This window comes from Pimephales promelas, chromosome 15 (assembly GCF_988280905.1).
Source record: "Pimephales promelas chromosome 15, fPimPro1.hap1.1, whole genome shotgun sequence".
In the NCBI taxonomy this organism is placed as follows: Eukaryota; Metazoa; Chordata; class Actinopteri; order Cypriniformes; family Leuciscidae; genus Pimephales; species Pimephales promelas.
Window position 1 is genome coordinate 12108741 of NC_142783.1, and position 22609 is coordinate 12131349.

At 38.0% G+C, this 22609-nt stretch overlaps 1 protein-coding gene across 3 annotated transcripts in view; it reads left to right on the top strand.

Moving 5' to 3' along the window:
• Positions 1–22609, top strand: part of akap6 (A-kinase anchoring protein 6) — a 194284-nt gene that overhangs the window by 39641 nt on the left and 132034 nt on the right. For all 3 annotated transcript variants that reach the window (XM_089120155.1, XM_039681812.2, XM_089120154.1), the window contains exons 3-5: positions 2476–2727; positions 4358–5752; positions 13478–13600. In XM_089120155.1, coding sequence (XP_088976281.1) covers positions 2476–2727; positions 4358–5752; positions 13478–13600 — 1770 coding nt within the window. The remainder of the gene's footprint in view (positions 1–2475; positions 2728–4357; positions 5753–13477; positions 13601–22609) is intronic.

Sequence of the window (22609 nt, forward strand, 5' to 3'; positions counted from 1 at the left end):
TAAATAAAATAAGTTACATACTAAATGTTATACTAATGTTATCCTGGAACATTAATTTGTATTCATGTAATGTTGTACCTTGTTATTTCACTTGAGTTTACTATGTTGATCCGCGTTTTCATCCGGAGTCGATCAGATTCACGTTTTGCCTGACGAGCTTGAGCAGATAAAACTTCTTTTTTTATATATATAAATATTTATGTGGAGTTTGTGTTGGAGTCTGTGTTGTGCTGGAGGCAGGACGTTTTGGGGGGTTATCAGACTCCATGTCGTCAGCTGAAGTGCCGTTGTTCGCATGATAGACTGTAGGATAGAGAGGCTCGGGACTCGGGAGCGCGCATGAACGTCACTTCTGATGGATTTCGCAGGAAATCCGACCCGGAGACCTCGCATATAAATAAGAATATTGGCCTTCAGAAGTAATGGCAAAACCCGAAAAGTGGATCGTTGCAATGTGTGATTACAACCCCTTCAAACACAGGCAATAAAAAAAGGATTCATTTTATAAAAATAATTACATATAGAACCTTTAAGAGTTTACACCGCATTGTGTAAATAATACCCCTGTCAGTTTTCAACAAGAATACACTACCCTTCATAGGTTTTGGGATAATGATCTCTTATGGAAAAAGTCTTTTATGATCACCAAGGTTGCTCTTATTTAATATAAAATGCAATAAAAACAGCAATACTGTAAAATACTATAAAAATTTAACATTTTCTGTGATTGTAGCTTTGCAGTAGCCATTACTCCATTCTTCACTGACTACGTTTACATGCAGCCAATTTTCGGGTTATGGTCACTATTCGGGTTTTCTGGAACAATAGGAATAACCCGTTTACATGCGTGAGCAGAGAGAGTTTCTCCTGTATAGATGGAATTGCAATATCCCGATGTAAACGGCAACGCGCGGTTAGCGTCTAGACGTACAGACAACCTTAAGACGCAATATGCGTCATTTCAAGTTGTTCTTCCTGTATCCAAAGACAACAACAACAGCAGCAGCACGCATATAATGAGTAGTTCGGGGCAGATAACGATCGTAGCTATCATAGGTATACTGCATGCGGATTTTTGTATGCACCGAGAAGTTTCTCTACTCAAAAGACCAAGATTCCTTGCGAATAGAACATGCGCAGAACCACTGTAGAAAAAATATTGTTGGTTTAACTTAAAAAATTAAGTAATCTGGTTGCCTTCAAATTTTAAGTTGATTGAACTGGAAAAAGTGAGTTAATACAATGAAGGAGATTGATTTACAGTAATCATCAGAAACTCAAAATAATAAGTTATCTGAACTAAATAAATGATTTAAGTTGATTTGACAAAAGAGAAAATGTTGTGATAACAAATCATGAAAATGTTTTTTACAGTGACACAAATCACTTTGGGGATATGTTGATATTCATTTACATGACCCAAAATTCTGGTTAGAAAAGGGGTACCCCAGGTATAATATCCCGGTTTTTAAAATCTGGGATATGAGCATGGTTTTTGCATGGCCATTCGTGACCGGGTTATTGCTAATATCCTGGTTTTGAACGGGTTATTGGCTGCATGTAAACGTAGTCAGTGTCACATGATCCTTGATAAATCATCCTAATATGCTGATTTCGTGTCTAAGAGACCTTTATTATTATTTATACTAAATTTGTTTTGTATTATTTTATTTTTGTGTAAATGATTAATATAATGCATTCTTGCTGAATAAAAGTAATTTCCTGCAACCCCGCCCCCCTCCAAAAAAATTTAACTGGCATCACACTTTTGAACGCTATTGCAGTCATTTTCTTAACAGAGAAGGACATAGTCAGAGGTCATTTATAGGGAAAACTACTGGTGCTCTTCTGAGATCTCCACTTGATTATTCACATGTCATGTGAAAATGAGTCAAATATCCCTCCATTTCCTCGTGCATGGATGCATAACACTGTTGTTGTTTCACTTGTGCCTGGTTGAAGGTAGGTGCATGACAAGTAGTCTTGACTTGACTGAGGTTCCTTTTATCAAAAGAATATTAAATGCTAATACTGAAGTAAGGCCTAGAAATCTGCGCTATTTCTTTTAGTGACCATAATAACAGTCTTTGGTGTGCATGATTCAGACATATCCTGTTGAGTACTTTAATCTCTGCATCGTTGATCTTCTCTTAGAGAATTCCTGATGACTGTACTGATGTTCCGTCCTTTTTTCTCTTTCTCTAGAACTGTAATTCATATGTAACATTTGTGTGAACTTTCAATGTCTTCCATCTATCTAAAAACTCTTAATAGGAATGCGTTTTGAATATCCAGTGTGTTCCAGGTTGCTGATGGAAATGTTTAGCACTTTTAGTACAAGATGATGTAGCCGGGAAAATCCTATTTTAAAGGATCTGTATGAATCCCATGCCATCATATGATGTGTAATTTCATGCGCAGTATTGCAGATCATAATCTGATTACTGTCTGACTGTGCATTTTTCTGTCTGATAGGACATCTGTGAAGACATATCGGATCATGTCGAGCAGATCCACGCGCTGTTGGAGACCGAGTTCTCCCTGAAGCTCCTGTCCTACTCTGTGAACATCATAGTGGACATCCGTAGCGTGCAGCTCCTGTGGCACCAGTTGCGAGTGTCCGTGTTGGTTCTGAAAGAGAGACTTCTCCAGGGCCTCCAGGACTCCAACGGCAACTACACCCGCCAGACTGACATACTGCAAGCCTTCAGCCAGGATCACGATGAGGTCAGATACATCTCTAAAGCATCATCTGAATTATACCATCTAAAGCGGGGTACATCCCTTACTAAGGGCACATCCCTCACTAATTCACTAGGACAGAAACTTAGTTACGCAATGTTCTGTTGGGAGTGTACCATAAACTCATATGCTATACCCTTCACCAAAGACATTTAGGCTATGGAGGAGGACCAAACCTATACAAATTAAAAATAAATAAATAAATGACTATTTATACTTGTATTTCCCTATTTATTTATAATTATATATTTGCCCACATTTATTTATTTATTTATTTATTCCCACTTTTATTTATTTTCACTTTTATTTATGTATCTGCAACGTTCAAGTAGACTACTGATTCTTACAGTGCTATTTGCTATTCTTGCAATGCATATAGTCTATTTGAACGAATCGTCTGAATTATTGATTGAACTCACTCGATAAGACGGTGGCTTGGCAACACCTACTGGCTGTTTTAGTTTCATATTTAAACGTATAATTTTATCAATGTCATTGACAAATGTCTGTCATTTCAACTATCTAAATTGAACAGTTAAACTTATAGGTGACATTATGACGCATATAGCCTGCTATTTAATAAGGTTTTTAAAAATGCCCCAGGAAATCATTTTATAGTGGAAATGTCACCTCTTTATGGAAAAGTTTGTTGCTGTCAACGTTGTTTTGGAAGATACATAAAAAATGCAGTTAGCTTCTGTAAACAGATCTACAATGCATGACATTAAATGTGGTTAATAGTGGATAATTTGACGCGCTTCATAGTAAAAGTGTCTTTTATCAACGGATTCTGTTCATGTGTGCCCAGACATTTTAGAAATCCTGACCAGCTGATGTGTTATGGCCATGTCCGGAATAAAGAGTAGACCTATCAATGTATGGTAGGCCTAAATAGCTAAGTAAAATTAATGGACATAAACTGTGATATAAGATTTTGGTCATATTGTCCATCTCTAAGTCATTTAATTTCTGTGACACCTGTGAAGTTACGTCCACAAACCTCTTGCGTAGTGTTTGGTCACACCACAAAGTGTCACTGTGGCCTCAAAGCTTCAGCTATGCCACTCTGAGCTCGATTGCTATGTCTGAGGTAAAACACGCCCCATTATATGCCTCATGCCTCATTATGCCGCATTTGCATACAGAGCAATAAATGAATAAATATATAAATAAATAAATGAATAGATAAATAAATTTCTAAATAAATAAATGTAGACATAAATGCAAATATACATAAATAAAAGTGAAAATAAATAAAAGTGGAAATAGAGAAATGCATAAAATAAATAAATGAATAGATAAATAAATGTGGGAAAATACTGTATATAATTATACATAAATAGGAAAATAAAAGTATAAATAGTAATTTTTTTAATTTATTTTTTTTTACATTTATTCACATATTTTTTTTTTCTTTTTTAAAGTTTTTATAGGTTTGGTCCTCCATAACCAAAGGCATTTAGACTAGGGCTAGGCAAACCGAGCAAACACTTGCAGCAAAGGGCACTTTTTATCCCGAAACAATTCTTTCAACACATGATAGATTTGATTACATTTTAAATTTGAGTTTGCAAATTAATAGTCTGTTTGTTTTTGTGATCTTGATCATCTTTAGGCTCGGCTGGATGCTTTGACAGAAGTGGATGACTCTGGCCAGCTGACCATTAAGTGCAGTAAGGACTACTTCTCCCTCGATTGTGGCATTACTGCTTATGAACTGAGCGACTACAGTCCCATTGAAGACGCAGAAGGTCAAGGGCCACGCTCCCTTTATCCCGAGCTGGAGCAAGACTTTCCAGAACTGCTTCAGAGTGTGGATCTCCTCAACATTGCAGCCTCTAGACAGAACCAGGTGTCATCTTCACCTGTTACTTCCACCCAGGAACCTCAAGAGACAATCAGTGGCCCCACCGAAGAAGAAAGTATACCGGATTCAGCAATGCAGGGAGATAGCAGCTTTGCCCTTTCCAAACGCCCTCTTCAAGGTGCCATTAGGAGTGATGTTTCTCCCACACAGCCTCTGCCTAAAAAGCCCATGTACCTGGAGAGTGATGGAAACACAAGGTTCAGTAGGCCTTCACCTCTCCAGTACCAGGCTGACTTGAGCAGAAGCACGCCATCTCTTCTGGATACACCGGATCGCTCAAAGTTCTGGCTGGAGCTGGAATCAGTTTATCCAGGCAATGGGAGTCAATCCTACGAGAGTCTCCATGCTATGAATGGAATGAACTTGCGAATGGCTCTCAAGAGACCATCCGTGCCTGGTGAAGTCCCACTGGAGAGACGCTCATCTGAGGCCGTGCAGGGATTACAGACACAGAAGCACTTGACGAACTTCAAGACTATGCACTCCAAAGCCAAGCAGGCTTACAGTGACTCTTCCAGCCCACCGCCATCTTCAGGGGAGGAGGTCTCAGACCACGACGCACGGGAAATGTCCTCTAGCCCCGGCGATCAAGCTCCCACCACAGGCTCTCTCTGGATTGTTAACCAAAATGCTCTGCAAATCTCTAATGCTTCAGACAGCCCCAAAGAGCACTGGTATGGTTCGGATGAGTTCCTCGCTCTTCCAGCCCAGCTGAAAAAGACAGAAATGTTAGCAATGAAGCTGGAAAACCTTGCTCAGGCTTTACCGCAAAGAGGCTTGCAAGAGTCCATCCAGGACGTGGATGACTGGGAGCTCACTGAGGTCAACCCTGATTGGGAGAGCAGCTCCGATCTTCTTTTGCTTCACCCCTATAAAAAGTTCTCCCGAGCCGGGCGCTTTTCACCTACCTCCTCGAGCGACATGGCTCCTTCTCTTGATGACAGCATAGAGTCTGGGCCCCTCAGTGACCTGTTGTCCGAGGACGAAGGGGCGCGAAGTACACCAGAGTCCAGGGGAAGAAACATATCGACTGGACGGCCCATTGCACCAAAGATTGTTTTCCAATGCACACCCTTGATACAGCAGCTACTAGCAGATATTCAGCACAAAGAGAACTACCACAATGTCTGGGCGAAGATTGAGGTAAGAGATTACTACTTTTTGGTACAGTATTCTTAAAGCAGCACTATGTAACTTTTTCAACCTTTATAGTATTTTTCCAAAACCCTTGAGATGGTACATCGACTTACAATAGGTTGAATGACAGGTCTGCCATAGCCCGACAGTGTCTGTATCACTTTTACTGGCACTCTGTAACTTCAGGGAGCGGGTAGGAACCCGAGCACAAAAAGAACTACAAAATTTGACTGCTTTACGGCATACATCACTTCCCCCACTTCCTCAAATTCCGACGCGAGAGCGTCATGGCTGAAGCAGCAAGTAAAACCAAGAAGCCAAAGGTTTTGTCGGAGGACAATAGAAAGAGAAAAAGGGAGGGTGGCAAAATAATAAAATTAATTGTAACCGATCCAAGAGGTCCTCTCTCCTAAAGGTACAATATTTGGGGTACGCCAAAATGGTATGCCAAAATGAGCGAACAAGTGATTTTTTTAATACTAATACTATTTTTAAAACATTAGTTCATAGCACTACTCCACAAAAACGTAACTAAGTCCCCCGACTTCAGCAAATGTGAAGCGTCAGAAACAGAGTGCGCTGGCGATCAGTTAACTGTTGGTAATGTGTTGTGTAGCTTCACCCCTCGCTGCATTCAATGTAGACTGCATTGCTTTCTTTTGAGGGCGCTTAACACACTCAAGCATTCCCGTAGAGCCGGGGCGGGCAGCTCGTGCCAGCTCGAGACGTGAAAGTACTGATTACTGAGTTTGGTAGGGGCTACATTTTTGCAAGTAAATAATACATGATTAGACAGACAAAATAATTGGTCAGGATAACTATCCAATGTCTGCAGGCTGATCATGTTTGTTACTTATTTTTTCTTGCCTCAGACTATTATGGAAATCGCTTTTTCAAATTTGCAAATTCATCTATGGTAGCTTGATATTATAATATTGACGATATGGCTATTATCTACCACACATTGAATTGAATTAACATATCCATTATGTAAAACAGTAGCCAATAGGCTAACGTTACTAGAAAGACGCTGGCTTGTAAACGTGAGCTACGTGATCTTTTGACGTTTGATAAAAATAAAGCCCATGAAACTATATTCATATGACATGCTGAAATATATGCCAATGTAACTGGGATGAAGACATTCACACGCAACACTGGAGTCTGCCCAAGATGTGAGAACTCCTTCCTTCTGCAGAGTTCGGGGTATCGCTTGTCAACAAATTCATGCGTGTATTCCCTAGTGTAACCATGACAGATTTTACGACAGTAGTAGAAGACAATACTGTTTCCCAGCTGTAGGGGGACCCCGAGAGCAAAATTTCAAAAGTGACATAATGCTGCTTTAACCTTTCCAAAGGCTGTGTTTGAAAAAGAATACTAGCTTACTACTTAAGCCCCGTTCACACCGCCAGCGATTTTGTCGCTGTGTGTCGCTAGGCTCTGTACTGTGATGTCGCTTGTGGGCGTTCGTAGTGCTGTCGCTCTTGTGTTATTGGTAGACTGCACGTCTGGCCATATTTATACAACAGACCATCACAAGTGATCTATAATTTTAATTTGACTGGGAATAAATGACTCTTAAGGCTAAAAAGAAACCATATGCTGTTGGGAGAGTGTTTTTATATCTCCACAGCTGTGTTCAGTGGATTAAATAATTTACTAGATCAACGATCGATCAATGAACAAATTAAACTCACTCATACTGTCACAAATTATAAAAACGTCATTCGAATTTGACAAGTAATCAATTTTCTTGTCCCTAATAGTCAATGTAATGCAGGGGAAATTGTAAAATGAACTGCAGCAGTGCTAACGTGCATCATATAATTACAACACTCGAACTATAACGTTAAATGTATGAATTAAACTCACTGAGACTGTCGACAGTTTCTTTTCCATACATCATTTTATTATCCATGTATGTGGTTACAGTCAAATCATATAAAACAGTGCAATCGTCCTCAAACTCTTTCTTTCTGTCTTGCCTGCACTGCACTCGAGACGGTGACGTGAGCTGAGCTCCACTGAAAGTCTTCTTTCCTATTGGTTGTCGCTCGCGAAAATCGCTTCTCATTTGCATAAAGTAAAAAAAAAAATTCTAAACTTTTGTTTCACATATACTGTATAATGTGCTGTATACTGAATGCTGTAAATGCTATTTACAGTATATTGAATACTGTGCAGTGTGAACTGCAAATGCATTATTCCATTATAAACATTTCTGACTGTAGTATGCTACATTTGTTGTCAAATGATCTCACCATGTTGCATATGAGTGCAGTTTAGTTACAGCTACCGTTGTGTTTAGTTCAGCAGTCAGGTCAGATAATGAGTGTCTATAGTCACTTCCACTTCATTGAGCACCCCAACAATGCACTGTGGTATACATTATTCTGTCCAGTGTCCTGCCCTTGTATACTTATTTGGGCAAATCCCTATATACATGCGATAAATTGCAGAAATAGATTAAAAGTAGTATGTTAGTACACTATTCTTTAAGCCATTCACTCAACAAAGATAAATGAGCAACCGAGTGATAATGGTGAACCTCTCAATGGTTAAACTTACATTTATCACAGTTCTACAGTTTATATCTAATTTAAAAGGGGTATGATCATTAAGGGAGTCATTTGTATGCCTTAATCCTCATTCACATAGAGGCGGCAGCTAATATGTGTCACTACACTAAGCAGATATTAAAAACAGCTGATAACTAAAGGGGTAATGAACTAACAAGCCACCTCAGCCTTTCGCTAATATTCAAAGCTTAATTAACAGGATTGCGCTCCTTGACAACCTCTCTTCAGTCCCAAGTCTGTAATTAAATGATTAGCTTCAAAATTAAGAACATGCAATCGTTTATAAAGGACCCGGGTGCTTGAGGAAACCAAAAACTAGCCAGACTGTGTGGGATAGCATACTACCATGCTACTCTTACTACTGCTAAAGTGTGTACACTTTGCAAACTATGCATATTTTATGTATGGAAATACCCAATGACCTAGTACATTTACGTATGCAATAGCTGCAGGGAATACAGTCTCCCATAATGCAAAAAAAATCATGCATCACACAAAGGCTAAAACATTATTAAAATAATAATACATGGATATGCAAATGTAAATTACATTTTATATTGATTAACAAGTACGCTGTCATAGGAGTCAACAATAATGCCACACATCATGCGACAAACTAGAGAGGTCATAAAAATGTGATAACAATGTGGCATAGCGGTTTGAACTGTCTATCATGGGATAATGCATACTGTTTAACTTGTTATTATAATTATTATTTTATATATTAATTAATTAATAATAATAAGCAATATGCAGTATGCCCTCTTGCAGTAAGTAAGATAATATTCTGTTTCCAGCTCAGCTAAAATTAAGCAATCTAGCTGCATTAATCTTTATTAGTAAAAGCTACCATTTCTTATAGTAATGTAATTCTTATCTATGTTCTTTCAAAAATGCATTTCTGATGAGATCTGAAATTCTGAATCATTACACTTTTTTTGTTTAGGCCTATTGCTGGCCATGCGATTAGTTCTACTGTTTTGTTTACTGCCTCAGAGACATTACGGGATATTGCCGCCATCTGGTGGTCAAATATAAAAACAGACTAAGAACACCAAAAGGAATATAAAGCAATGTCTTTGTTTATGAAATTGAGTCAATTACGAGTGCATCAAATTAAGTTTATTTAACTAGATCTCTTAGATGCAATCTTGGCAAACCAAATATTTCAACTTTTGATATAGGATGCTTTGGTTTCAAAAATATGCCATAGTGCCTAAAAAATACAGTAGAAACTACAGTTATTGTTTCTACTGTAAAACCAAAGTAACTTGGTATCAGTCACTATTGTCAATAAAACAAAAAAAAATCAAGCAAGATGATATAATGATTCTTGCACTATTTAAATGGATATGGATTAATTAAGGGTTTGAATTAGTAAGTATTGTATTTTGCTGGAGATTATGGAGATTATTATTTGTGCATTCATCCTGAGACATATTTTGACCAATGTCTGGACTTTATCCAATGGAACTCTTTCAGTTCACACGAATTCATATTTAATCACCTGCAAATTCAGTCTTCTGTTTCATCCAAGAAGATCGGTCATGGACTCCACATCATTTTTGAAATCTACTCCACGACACTTCTCATGTCTTATGAACAGTAACCACTGCGATCATGCCGATCTGATGGAGGTGAATGACTAGTGAAGGGAAGAATGCCCTCAAAAGTTTTCAGCTGTAATCCTTCCTTTGGTTCCAGTGAAAGCGTGTGAGTGTGTGTGAACGTGTGCAGTAAGCTCACTGGAGCGGGCGGAGGTAGGCAGCCACATCCACCTGAGATGATGCGTGTCACAGGAGGAGGTGATTGATTACATTAGTATTCAGCCGCTGGAGATGACTTCATTCTCATGGCAACAGACAGCTGGCAGCTGAAGCCTCTTCTTGGGGGCGTCTCAGGGGTCTAGTCATGTGTGACGCCACCAAACCCGTCTTCCCCTTCTCCTTGTCTTTTCCTCTTTCTCTCTCTCTCTCTCTGTTTCTGTCTTTCTCGTCCTCTGCTTCCCCCACTCTGTCGTTCTTTGTTTTTGCATCTTTATTTTCATTTTTAGTGCTAGATATGGTAATCTTTTATTAAAATGTACTCTCTCTCTCTCTATATATATATACAATTATTTGCAGTAGTTAATAAAATAATAGTAGCTGTCAAATCAAAATTTCTAAATCAAAATTTCCATTGGAAAACGAAAAGCAGCAAACAAGAAGTTTATTTCTTTCTATTCAATTGCAGTATATTCACATTGTGTGTGTGTGTGTGTGTGTGTGTGTATATATCTATGTGTAAATATATATATATATATATATACAGTTCATACCGTCATAAATACATATATATATATATATACAGTTCATACCGACATAAATACATATATATATATATATATATATATATATATATATATATACATACATATACACACACACATAAAATGTGAATATATATATACTGCAAATGAATGGAAATAAACTTGTTGTTTGCTGCTTTTCTTTTTTCAATGAAAATTTAGATTGATAAATTTTGATTTGGCAGCTACTATTATTTTATTAACTACTACAAATAATTTTTTACATTTTATATTAATATTAATATGGTATATAATATTTTATTTATTAGAGCCCGACCGATAAAGGATTTTGAAGGCCGATACCGATACAAATATTTGTTGGTTTTAAAATCCGATTTTCCGATATATCGGCCGATATTATTATTATTTTTTTATTTCAGAAACGCGCAACAAAATACTGCGCGTACAACAAACTATACAACTCCAACACTCATGACATGGTTGAAGCGTGTTTCTTCCGTTTTTATTTTGTTTTTGAAATATTCATTTATCGGCCATTATAACTGCCGATGCCGATATTTTAGAAAAATGCCTAATATCGGCCGATAATATCGGCCTGCATATAGTATATACAGTAATGTACAGGACCATATACACACACACAAACAAAATAGGCTTCGTTTTCTAAATGCAAAAAACTATATGTATATTATTTTTTTGCATTTAGAAAATGAAGCCTATTTTGTGTTGACATTTATTCTCATGACAATTAAGCAATGTCATTTTTGTTTTGTGTTGTTTGCTTATGGAAAAGAGCCGCATGATTGTTCTCCAAAAGTCTCCTTTTGTGTTCCATTTGAAAGGAAAGTAAGAGCTTGCATATTTGGAATGCCATCAGGGTGATTAAATAAACAACTATTTTTCATTTTTGGGTGAACAATTCCTTTTCAACGCATGTAAACAGACAATGCGAATACGGTGATAAAAGCAGTGATTGGTTTCTGAGGGTGTTCGGTTCACACTCTCTATGAATTTGGCGGCTACCGACTGCTTTCACCCATTAGCTCTCTCTCTCTCTGTCTCTTTCTTTCTCTGGGGCATGGAGTCGTGTCTCATTTTCTCTTCCTCCCTCTGTAATACACTCACAAACAGGTCTGGTGACAAGCTCAGTTAATGCCGTGTCCAGCGGCTACATATTCATCTGCTCTGAGAGCTTTATCAGTGCACGAGATGAGAGTGAATCGCACGCCGTCCCTGCCAGGGGAATAATTTAGCGGCAGTATCTATTGATCTTCATCGACTGCCACAATCTCGCAGAATTCCTTTGGTCTATATGAAGATGTACCATATTGCAGCAGAGCCGGGATGAGAGATGTGCAATAGTTTGAGGGCTTTCTTTCAACATAAAAGTGGTCTGCCAGCTCTAACCAGCTTGACCAAAACAGTCTGCCAACTCAAAACCAGGTCCAGTCAACCATTTTGCAAGATGTAAACAACAATGGTCCAGAAACACTAACTGTTTTCTTTATTTCACATGTAAAGAAAACATCTTAAAGATATTTGTTTAACTTTTTGATTCAGTTTTATATGTTCTGTTGGTTGTATTATGTAGTGTTCAAAAACTGAAACAGGAAGTGCTTCTGGACCAGTGTTGTTTACATCTTGCAAAATGGTCTATAGACGAGATAGAAACCGTTACGAGAAGTGTTCAGGCTTTACTCTGACTTTTGAAATGGTGTTCTCACACCGATCTGATTCCTCTCCAGCATTTTAGCTTTGAAAGCACATCCAGTCTCACCCACATCAAAGCTCGACTGCCGGTGAAGGCCAAACAGTCGATAAATTATGGGATTTTTAGCCTGCGTTTGCGGAGAGGGCATTTGTATCAATATCTTTGATTTTCACCAATGTTAGATAATGAGCAGGAGGAGCTGCCATGGCGAAAGGGTGCAATCTTTTCACATTACATTCAGATGGTTCATTAGAGACTCTATGAAATGGTGTTTGATCCGTTTGCACGTATGACATCAGAAGACGAGCATATTTGTCGCGTTTTAGATCCTCGTCATTCACCTCCTGCTTAATCACAGACTTAAAGGAAAAGTTCACTCGAAAATGAGCATTTTGTCATCAGAAATCACATTACCTTCATGTCACACGTTTTCTTCCTAATGCAGATGCCCTGAATAATGTCCAAGCTTCTTATTTCCATACGGTGAAAGTAAAAATGGACTGTAGAGCACCACAAATATAAAATAGTCACAAAAAGTCCACATCTAAAGTCTTATGAAACAGATTTGGTGGTTGATTATCGTTGAAAAACTACTTACATTTTGGTCGGATCTACGGTACATAATGCTAAGACTTGAGATAATATACAGTATGAAACACCCTATTGACTTTGGCAGTTTGGACATTATGTAAAACGTCTTTTTATTGAATAGATGGATGGAAAAAGTCATATGGGATTAGAATCAGGAAAATTAGGAGACTGTTTAGATTTTTCAGTGAGCTGTTCCTTTAAGGGCAGTTCTGGGATCAGCAGTCGGAGTCTGTACAGGTTTTCGTTTGTCCAGCAGATGGCAGTATTTACACACCGAGCACATTGAACCTGCTCTCATTGAAAAAGCCATAGAGACTCATGAAGGGCAGCTACTGTGTGACATTCCCTTAAGTATCGTGTGACAAATGCAAACCCTCACTCCGAAACTTTTATCAGCTTATCAAACCTTATCAAAACACTTTCTTTTTCTGAAGTCCTATTTGTTGTGTTGTGGTGCATAACACATCACATCAGAACCATCACATTTGCTGTGTTTGACCGTGTTGATGTGCCTGTGTGTTGTGTGTTTGCTCTTGCAGGGTTTTGTCAGCAAACTGGATGAGTTCATCTGTTGGCTGAGAGACGCTCTAGAAACCACAGACAACTGGACGCCACCCAGAGCTGATATCGACAGCCTCAAACTCTACCTGGAAACTCACCTTGTGAGTAAATGTCTAATCAGTCTTTCAGTGTGTTAAAGCTCACATATGTTAACAGTTGGACACTTTCCACTAGTGATCACATTGCATTTATTTTTATTCTGCTGAACTTTCAATCTTATATGTTGATGTTTTTTCTCACTGTTGCTCTTTCATAGTTTCATCATGTCTCTCAGTCGTGTTTAATTTAAGCATCAACTTTATCTGAGATGTTTATCCTAAAATTCTTTAGGCGAAATTAAAAAAGGCACAACTGAGTAAACTTTTGACACACAACTGACAGCTATAAAGTGAAAGTGTATGTCAGCTCACATCATTTGGTCTTGAATTGTATTTATATGCATTAAAATGATCTAAATGACATTTAATGAAAAAATTTTTTTATTGTACATTTCTGTAAAAATAATGACAGTACAGATATTTCATATATGCGTATGTAGGTGTGTATAAAATACAAATCTAACTTTTATATTATTTTAAATAAAATGTTAAAATTGCGAATACAATTATATTGTCAATTATAAATGGACATAATGGTTAATTAAACTTTCATATTTCAATAATTTAAAATTATATTACTAAAAGTAAATTATAAATGTATATGTGATAATAAATATTATATTATATTATATTATATTATATTATATTATATTATATTATATTATATTATATTATATTATATTATGTACAATTATACATTGTATTGGCCATTGACCATTAGCTGAGATTTCCTCTGAAACTTTTTTTTTCTTTTCTTTTTTTTTTTTCTGGGAGAACATCTGACAAGCAGAGACTTGGTTCTTTTTTTTTGTCCTCCGTTAAATCTCATTACTGTCTTGGAGAACTAATTGAGATATTGAAGAGATTTCATTGTCTTTCCAATGGGAATTTGAAACCCTTTGTAACCCGTACCAGAAGCGTATCATGTGCACCAGCTACACTGTTTGTTTATCAGTCTGTGTGTGTGACCAGCCCATCTGTACTGCAGGAGGAATATCACATTGTGTTTTATAGTGAGAGGCTTCACCAATTTTTATTGATTTAGAGAGCGGGGTCACACACTTGCTGTCTCTCATCCAGCGTTTGGGGCTTGCAGGATGTGCTCACAGGTCTAATGTCTGGGCATTAAGTCCAGCTGGCAGGTGGGGGGAGCGCGTGTGTGTTTGTGTCCGTGCGCATAAATGTGTGTGTCTGTGAGCACGGATCTTTCCGGTACCCACGGGAGAGCCGTAAGGAGGAGGTTGGCTGTTGCAGGGTAGGAAGAGAAGGAGAGAGAGAGAGAGAAAAGGAGTGGGCTTTCTTTATAAGGCATTGAGAGATTGTGAAATGAAACCGCTATTGATTGCACTGGGTGGCGGATCCAGGTCTCTGAATCACATTAACCACACACACACACACACTGGCCTCCATTGGCAAATGAGACACAGAAACAAGGGCCCCCAGTCACACAGATAGTGAGTTGTGCTCCTGCTTTCCAGCATGCACACAAACATTAAAGACATTCTTTATATATCAGTTAGTACATAAACCACAAAGTTAAATTGGATGACATCCTAAATTGAGCAGACAATGTTTAAAAAGCTTAATGAAACACTTGGAAAAACCTTTGAAGACTTAATTGGGGTTTTGTGGCTGTTACACCATGTCTATTAGTTAATGTAATTTTAGAGGTCATTTATGTGCTAGTATACACACTTTTTTTGTGTTGAAATATTGAAATGTATGCTCTTTCACTTGCAGGAAAACAGACCACAAATTGATGCACCGATTTAGATAAATGGATTACTTTATTACTTACGTCCTTAAGCATTTTAAAAACTGGAGCCTTGCGTTCCTCATAGTTTTTCTCCATTTAAATTTTTTTAAAGATAACCCTGCTGAACTAGCCTAAGGTAGTTTGCTGGTCTTACATTAACTGGTTTAAGATGGTTTTCCATCCTGACCCACTGACTCAATTGCTCAAAACCCCTTTAAAACCTTCAAACCACCAGCTTGGTGGCAAGAAAACCACCTTAGGCTTCTTTCGTAGCGCAAGGTGGTGTTATCCAACAAATATCCATTAACTTCAAAAATGCACCAGAGATGGTCACCATCTGGTCATCTTCAGCATACTATCATCAATCAGTATTGCTCTTAAATAAGCATTTGGTCTCGAAATGGAACACATTTATGATTATTACAATATAAGGTATTTGAGGGTACCTTGAGGCGGATGGGCTACAACAGCAGAAGACCCCACCGGGTACCACTCATCTCCACTGCAAATAGGAAAAAGAGGCTACAATTTGCAAGAGCTCACCAAAATTGGACAGTTGAAGACTGGAGAAATGTTGCCTGGTCTGATGAGTCTCGATTTCTGTTGAGACATTCAGATGGTAGAGTCAGAATTTGGCGTAAACAGAATGAGAACATGGATCCATCGTGCCTTGTTAACACTGTGCAGGCTGGTGGTGGTGGTGTAATGGTGTCGGGATGTTTTCTTGGCACACTTTAGGCCCCTTAGTGCCAATTGGGCATCGTTTAAATGCCACGGCCTACCTGAGCATTGTTTCTGACCATGTCTATCCCTTTATGGCCACCATGTACTGATGGCTACTTCCAGCAGGATAATGCACCATGTCACAAAGCTCGAATCATTTCACATTGGTTTCTTGAACATGACAATGAGTTCACTGTACTAAAATGGCCCCCAAAGTCACCAGATCTCAACCCAATAGAGCATCTTTGGGATGTGGTGGAACGGGAGCTTCTGGATGTGAATCCCACAAATCTCCATCAACTGCAAGATGCTATCCTATCAATATGGGCCAACATTTCTAAAGAATGCTTTCAGCACCTTGTTGAATCAATGCCACGTAGAATTAAGGCAGTTATGGAGGTTGAAAGGGGGTCAAACACAGTATTAGTATGGTGTTCCTAATAATCCTTTAGGTGAGTATATATATATATATATATATATATATATATATATATATATATATATATTGTGAAACATTGGGGTCCAAAAAAGACTGAACACACAGTAATTTAAGTTATTCAGGTCTGGAATGACATGAGGGTGAGTAATTCATAACAAAATTTTCATTTTAAAATAATAAGAAACGAAAGGTGACCAATTCTACCCCATCCCATAATTCGCAAATTCCTTCAAACCTGCACATCAGAAACCCCAATCTGTCTAGACACCTCCTGGGCTAGCACCTTTCTTTCACTCTCTGATTTGGGGATTAGGACAGGGGGAGGTTTTGGGTCCACTGGTTGCTGTGGCACATCTATTGATGTCAAGTACGCGATAACCTGTCTGCCCTCATGTCTGATCCTAGCCGGGGCGCCTCAGCTCAGGGTCCCGTCTATCTGCTTTCACACAAACACACAGAGACATATCACACGTCGAGCTAGCAGAACAAAGCGTGCATCACCTCACGCTTGAAAATGCAACACACATTTGTACCATAATGGCAAACAAAACACACACCTGCTTTAGGAATCAACTTAAAATGCAGATGTGGGCTTTGTTCGCTCTAACTGTGAGGTTTCATTCATGAACACATTGGATTTTCTCTTCGAGTCAGGGTTTTCAAGGTAAAGGTGATGATGAAATGGATTTAGGAATATTTTTCACACCTTGAAACTTGACAGGACTATTTTTTATCTTTCAGTTGTTGAGGTGTTCGTAACAATACATTTTGCTTCTCGTACATCGTCGAATTCATAAAACATGACATGTGTTGCCTTGAATTGGAGTTGCACGAATTGATATAAAGAGTCTCTTAATTAGATCATGTGATATTGATATCGCCTCAGTTATCGCTTTTTATGCCGTCGAATACAGTATGTCCTTGCACCAAATATTGATATTACTGAGCATTTTGTTGTAGCATAAATCAGTGATGGATATCTGTTTATTCAGCCTTTTTTCCCTTCAGTTTGTTTACTCATTTTAAAGGCGTTTAGCTCTGTAAAGGATATCAATTTCAGCCTGTATCCGAAGTCATAAATAAGCTCTCCTCACTTTCTCTCGTGTCTGTCATGAGTGATAAATTCTCTCACCTGCTGATCCATCACCCGTCTCGTCCCGCTCGCGCTTTCCGATGGCACAAAGTTGAGAGAGAGACTCTCGGCCCTCTCGCTCCAGCCTTAGACTGTCTCAGACACCAGACCGTTCGCTTAGTATGTATGACGGCTATTTCTGTGCTTTCTGAGTCACTAAACTTAGGGCTTGTCATATATGATTAATGCTCTCAGATGTTATTCTGAAAATCAGACTGTTTGTTTAGTCTACTGCCTTTTTAATCCTATAAACCTACTGTGTTATAGGCTATTTGATACGCACATTTTTAAGATCTATATAATTTTTAGCCATAGAGGCTTCTGAATAAAAGTGTTTTTTTTCCCTCCTTGAGTATGAGCTTCATATTTGATAGTACATCAAATCTTGATGTGTCAAATATGATACTCAACACATTTTTTTTTTAACTATTAAAATATATTTTTTCTTACTATTATTTCAAATGGCTGGCTTTACAGGGTTAACATGTAATATGTACTGCATACTATTTTCATATGCAATGCAACGATTTTGTAAATGCAACTTTTGTAAGGCAATGTTTGGAATAGCATGCGACCCTATATTACTGCAGGATTCAGTATGTATACTGTTCATAGTATGCATTTCCTGGATGCACAGAATCCCCAGGGGACCTGCTTGCATCTGCCGAAATGTGCAGTATACAACCAGAGTGCACTGCACGAAATGCTATAATGTTTCCCACAATGCAGTGGACTCTTTTTGACCTTACATTTCCATGGTGACAAATCATTATACACAAAATGCCAAAATAATAATTTTTAGTTCAGATATCAGATAATATTCAGATAACATGTTAAACCGAGGTTCTGGCTCATTAAAAATCGCAGGATGCGATTTGAAAAAGAGGTGTAACCCCGGTATCCTGGCCAAATTTGCTCATTGGCTATAGAGCCCGACCGATATGGATTTTTGGGGGGTGATGCAGATACCGATATATCGGCCGATATCATTAATGTGTAAATTATAATACAGTAGCAATATTATGTATTATTATAGTACAGTACCAGTCAAAAGTTTGGACACACTTTCCTATTGGTGGGTACAAACTTTTGATGGGTATAGGCGCGTGAACTGCTACTCGTCTCATAAATGAACCGAAACTCAGCGTATAGACCTGAGAAATATATCTATATTGAAATGTCTACTTTTAAACAGAACAATTCAAAAGGAAAGACAGGCTGCTCTCTGCTGTAATCCGTATGAAATGTGCATTTCTCTCTGGAGCGTTCACTGAAGATCACGAGTCAACGTCGTCAACTTTGCAGCGACACTGAATGAAAACACTTGTTTATTAATAAACAAATTAAAAGGTCTCCTTGCTATATTTGATGTATTCTCAATCATTACTTTTGCCAGTTCTTTGTGACAGCTTTTATGTGCTTTATTGGCATCGCCACCCTTACATGAATCACCATTGTAAATACCGATAGTTAGGAAAATGCCTAATATCGGCCCGCCGATATATCGGTCAGGCTCTAATTGGCTCACATTGGTGGTGGTTGAAGAGATTCCCCCCTTCCTTATGTAAAGCACTTTGAGAACCCAGAAAAAGCATATAAATGTAACAACTTTAAATTATTACAATGATTTCTGAAAACACTTATTTTACATTGTAATAATATTTCACAATATTACTGTATTTTTGATCAAATAAAATGCAGTCTTGGTGAGCATAAGAGTCTTCTTTCAAATATATAACTCTTAATTATTCCAAACTTTTTTTTTATACATTTATTTATCAACTTTTTCAAAGCATTAACAGAAAGCATTAACATAAAGCAGATACAATCAAAGTTAAAGCTTTTCCCCCACAATAACCCATTCCGCCAAAATAAATAACTATATATTACATACAAGTCAAGACAACAATATCAATAATAGTAATAATAATAATCAAAAAATAAAAATAAAAACAAATAAACATACGTAGCCAATAATGAAATTCTGACATGTTCGTGGTCCGTACATAACTACAAAACAATACCCCAATTGACAATCACATTTAACATTGATCAATAGGTGGGAGAGTCCTCATCTTCTCAAAATATGTAATCATGGGTTGCCAATAGGGGTGTAACGGTACATGTATTCGTATTGAACCGTTTCGGTTCGAGGCTTCCGGTTCGGTACGCATACAAACCGAACGATTGCTTGGACCATTTTTCCTGCCGGCAAAATTCGTGCTGACACGGCCAACACAACGTTGCACAACATTAAATGACAAGCGTAATGATAGCAGAACGAAACTGCGCTCCTCGTTATGTGCTTCATGGATCGTTTATCAGTTCGGACCAGCAACATCTGTGCAGCGCGAGCCGATCTCGATCAAGCGACACTGTTACCGCACAGCGCTAAGAGATCCGGTGAAGAAAACATTTGAATTCGCCACTGAGGTAACAACATCGCTGCGAGATCTAGTGAGATGCATTCACATTTCTCCGTTATCAACCGTAGATCTCTATTAGATCAAACAGCGCTGTCGTGGAAACCAGGAGAAACATTGTGCCGTGAATGAACTAGTAATACTTTCGTCCACAGACCGGCAACATTCACCATGGATTTAATATAGTAACACTAACTGGAACCAGTTTGGCTGGAATGGTGAAATGCTTTCAAGTACTTCACACATCTTTTTCCAGCACTTCAAAATTCAAATATTGTATAAATAAATATATATTTAAAAGTTATTTTTAATGTGATGACCAAAACATTATTTGTTCATCCTTCAAAGATGACCCCCATTTATAAACCTGAAAGTTTCAAGATCTAGGAAAACTCACACTTATTTAAAAAAAATTTTTCTTTAAACAAATAGGAAATTTCTCTGGCATTTCTTTCTTTTTGCTGTATCGAAAACGTACCGAACCGTGATTTTTGTGTACCGTTACACCCCTAGTTGCCAAGTCTGATAATTTTTCAACCGATCCTTTCTATTATTCCAAACTTTTGACCGGTAATGTATTCTTAAGTTAGAAAATAAGAAATGTTTCATTCTTAAGAATGTTTTGTAAATCTGTCCCCCTGGTTCTTTTATCCAACTGGAATTGCGAGGTCAAACGTATTGAATCCATACATGCACAATTAGTAAGAGTATGCTAGACTGCATGTTTGAACAGCAGGACAGAATGGATACACTTTACGGAACAGATCCCGCGGATTCAAGTTGTCGGATCTTTCTGTCAGGTTTGCTGTCGCGCAGACAAGCCGGGCGTCAGACAGCTGAAGGTGAAAACGGGCCTTGGCGGCTCCCGCTGCCCTCCGTGGCGCTGGTCAGATCAGAACGCTCGGTAATGGCGTGAAACAGGGCAGAGGGAGATCTGAAGAGATGAGAATCGAAGGTGAGGATGGCTCTAGGCGCCTCAACCGCGGGCCCCCTGTGGGAGCACGGCCCACCGCCCCCCTCGTTCCTACCCGTCGCCCCTCCGCACATCTTCAAAAGCACATCCCTCACCACCCCCTTCTTCCTCGCGGACACAGGATAATGCTCTCTACTCTTTGATTACACTTAGCAATTGGAGAGCCCTCCGTTCGAGAGTGCTGGGTATTATCAAAACCAATCAACATGAAGGTTTTTTTTCCCTCTCTCCCAACCGCTGCCGCACCCACTGGAGGGCGAGAGCAGGGGGCGAGGAGTGTTTGGTGGGGGCTTAGAGGGAAAAAACAGTTATCGTTGAAATAGAGACATCAGAGTAAATGGGCAGTCTGTTGAGAGATGTACACACGACTGAGAGTTGGAGAAAACCTGACTGATGGATCCTGTATTGTGGGTCTAAGACCGAAATAGAGAGACAGGAACGCTGTTGCTCAGTCCCGAGGTCATTTTCTAGAGGGCACCACTGTGGGAGAAACGGCTTCAGTTTTATAACATCATTTGAATATTAGTTTATGCCGCGGATGATGAATTAGAGGGACGGCTGTCGTTTGTTAATAATTCAGCGGCACGCGGATGGTGGGATAGACTCGGACAAATACTCGGGCTTCATTCCTCTGAGGATATATGAATAATGCTCGTTTGAAATCAAGGATTGTGTGAAGGGTGTTTAAAGGTTGTGCGTCGACAGCGCAGCAGGAGATTATATACTTTCTTGCTGAAGCACTTAATGTGACTTATGAGTGTTTGTTTCATAGGGATGAAACCGGACGAGGAGTTGGAGAAGATTCCTTGCGTCCCGTTGAGTTCTGTGGGAAAGAAACATCCTAAATGAGATCTCCTAAATATCGCAGTTGTTTCAAACTAGGTTGCATTGAGATTAATTGGGCTTTTGCTAGAAGTTTCCTGATTCTTCTCAGTTTGTAATAAAATCTCTTCAATATGAAATCAATCATTTTTTTTTAATTCTTTCCTGGTCAAATATTCGGAGTCGCAATCCATGTTCATTCAGTGGCTCTATACTATTACTATTAGGGCTGTCAAACGATTAATCGCGATTAATCGCATCCAAAATAAAAGTTTGTGTTTACATAATATATGTGTGTAGACTGTGTATAATTATTTTATATATATATATATAAATACACACACATGCATGTATATTAAGAAATATTTTCATGTATATACTTTAAATATATATATATATATATATATATATATATAATATTTTTTCTTAAATATATACATGCATGTGTGTGTATTTATATATATATATATATACTGTATATATATATATATATATACAAAATTTATAAATATAATAATATAAAATTATATATATATACATACATATATATATATATATATATATATATATAAAATGTTAGATTATTATATTTATACATTTTGTATATATATATATATATTATTCATAAATAATATTTTTTTCTTGAATATATACATGCATGTGTGTGTATTTATATATATACAAAATAATTATACACAGTGCACCCACATATATTATGTTTATTTTGGATGCGATTAATCGCAA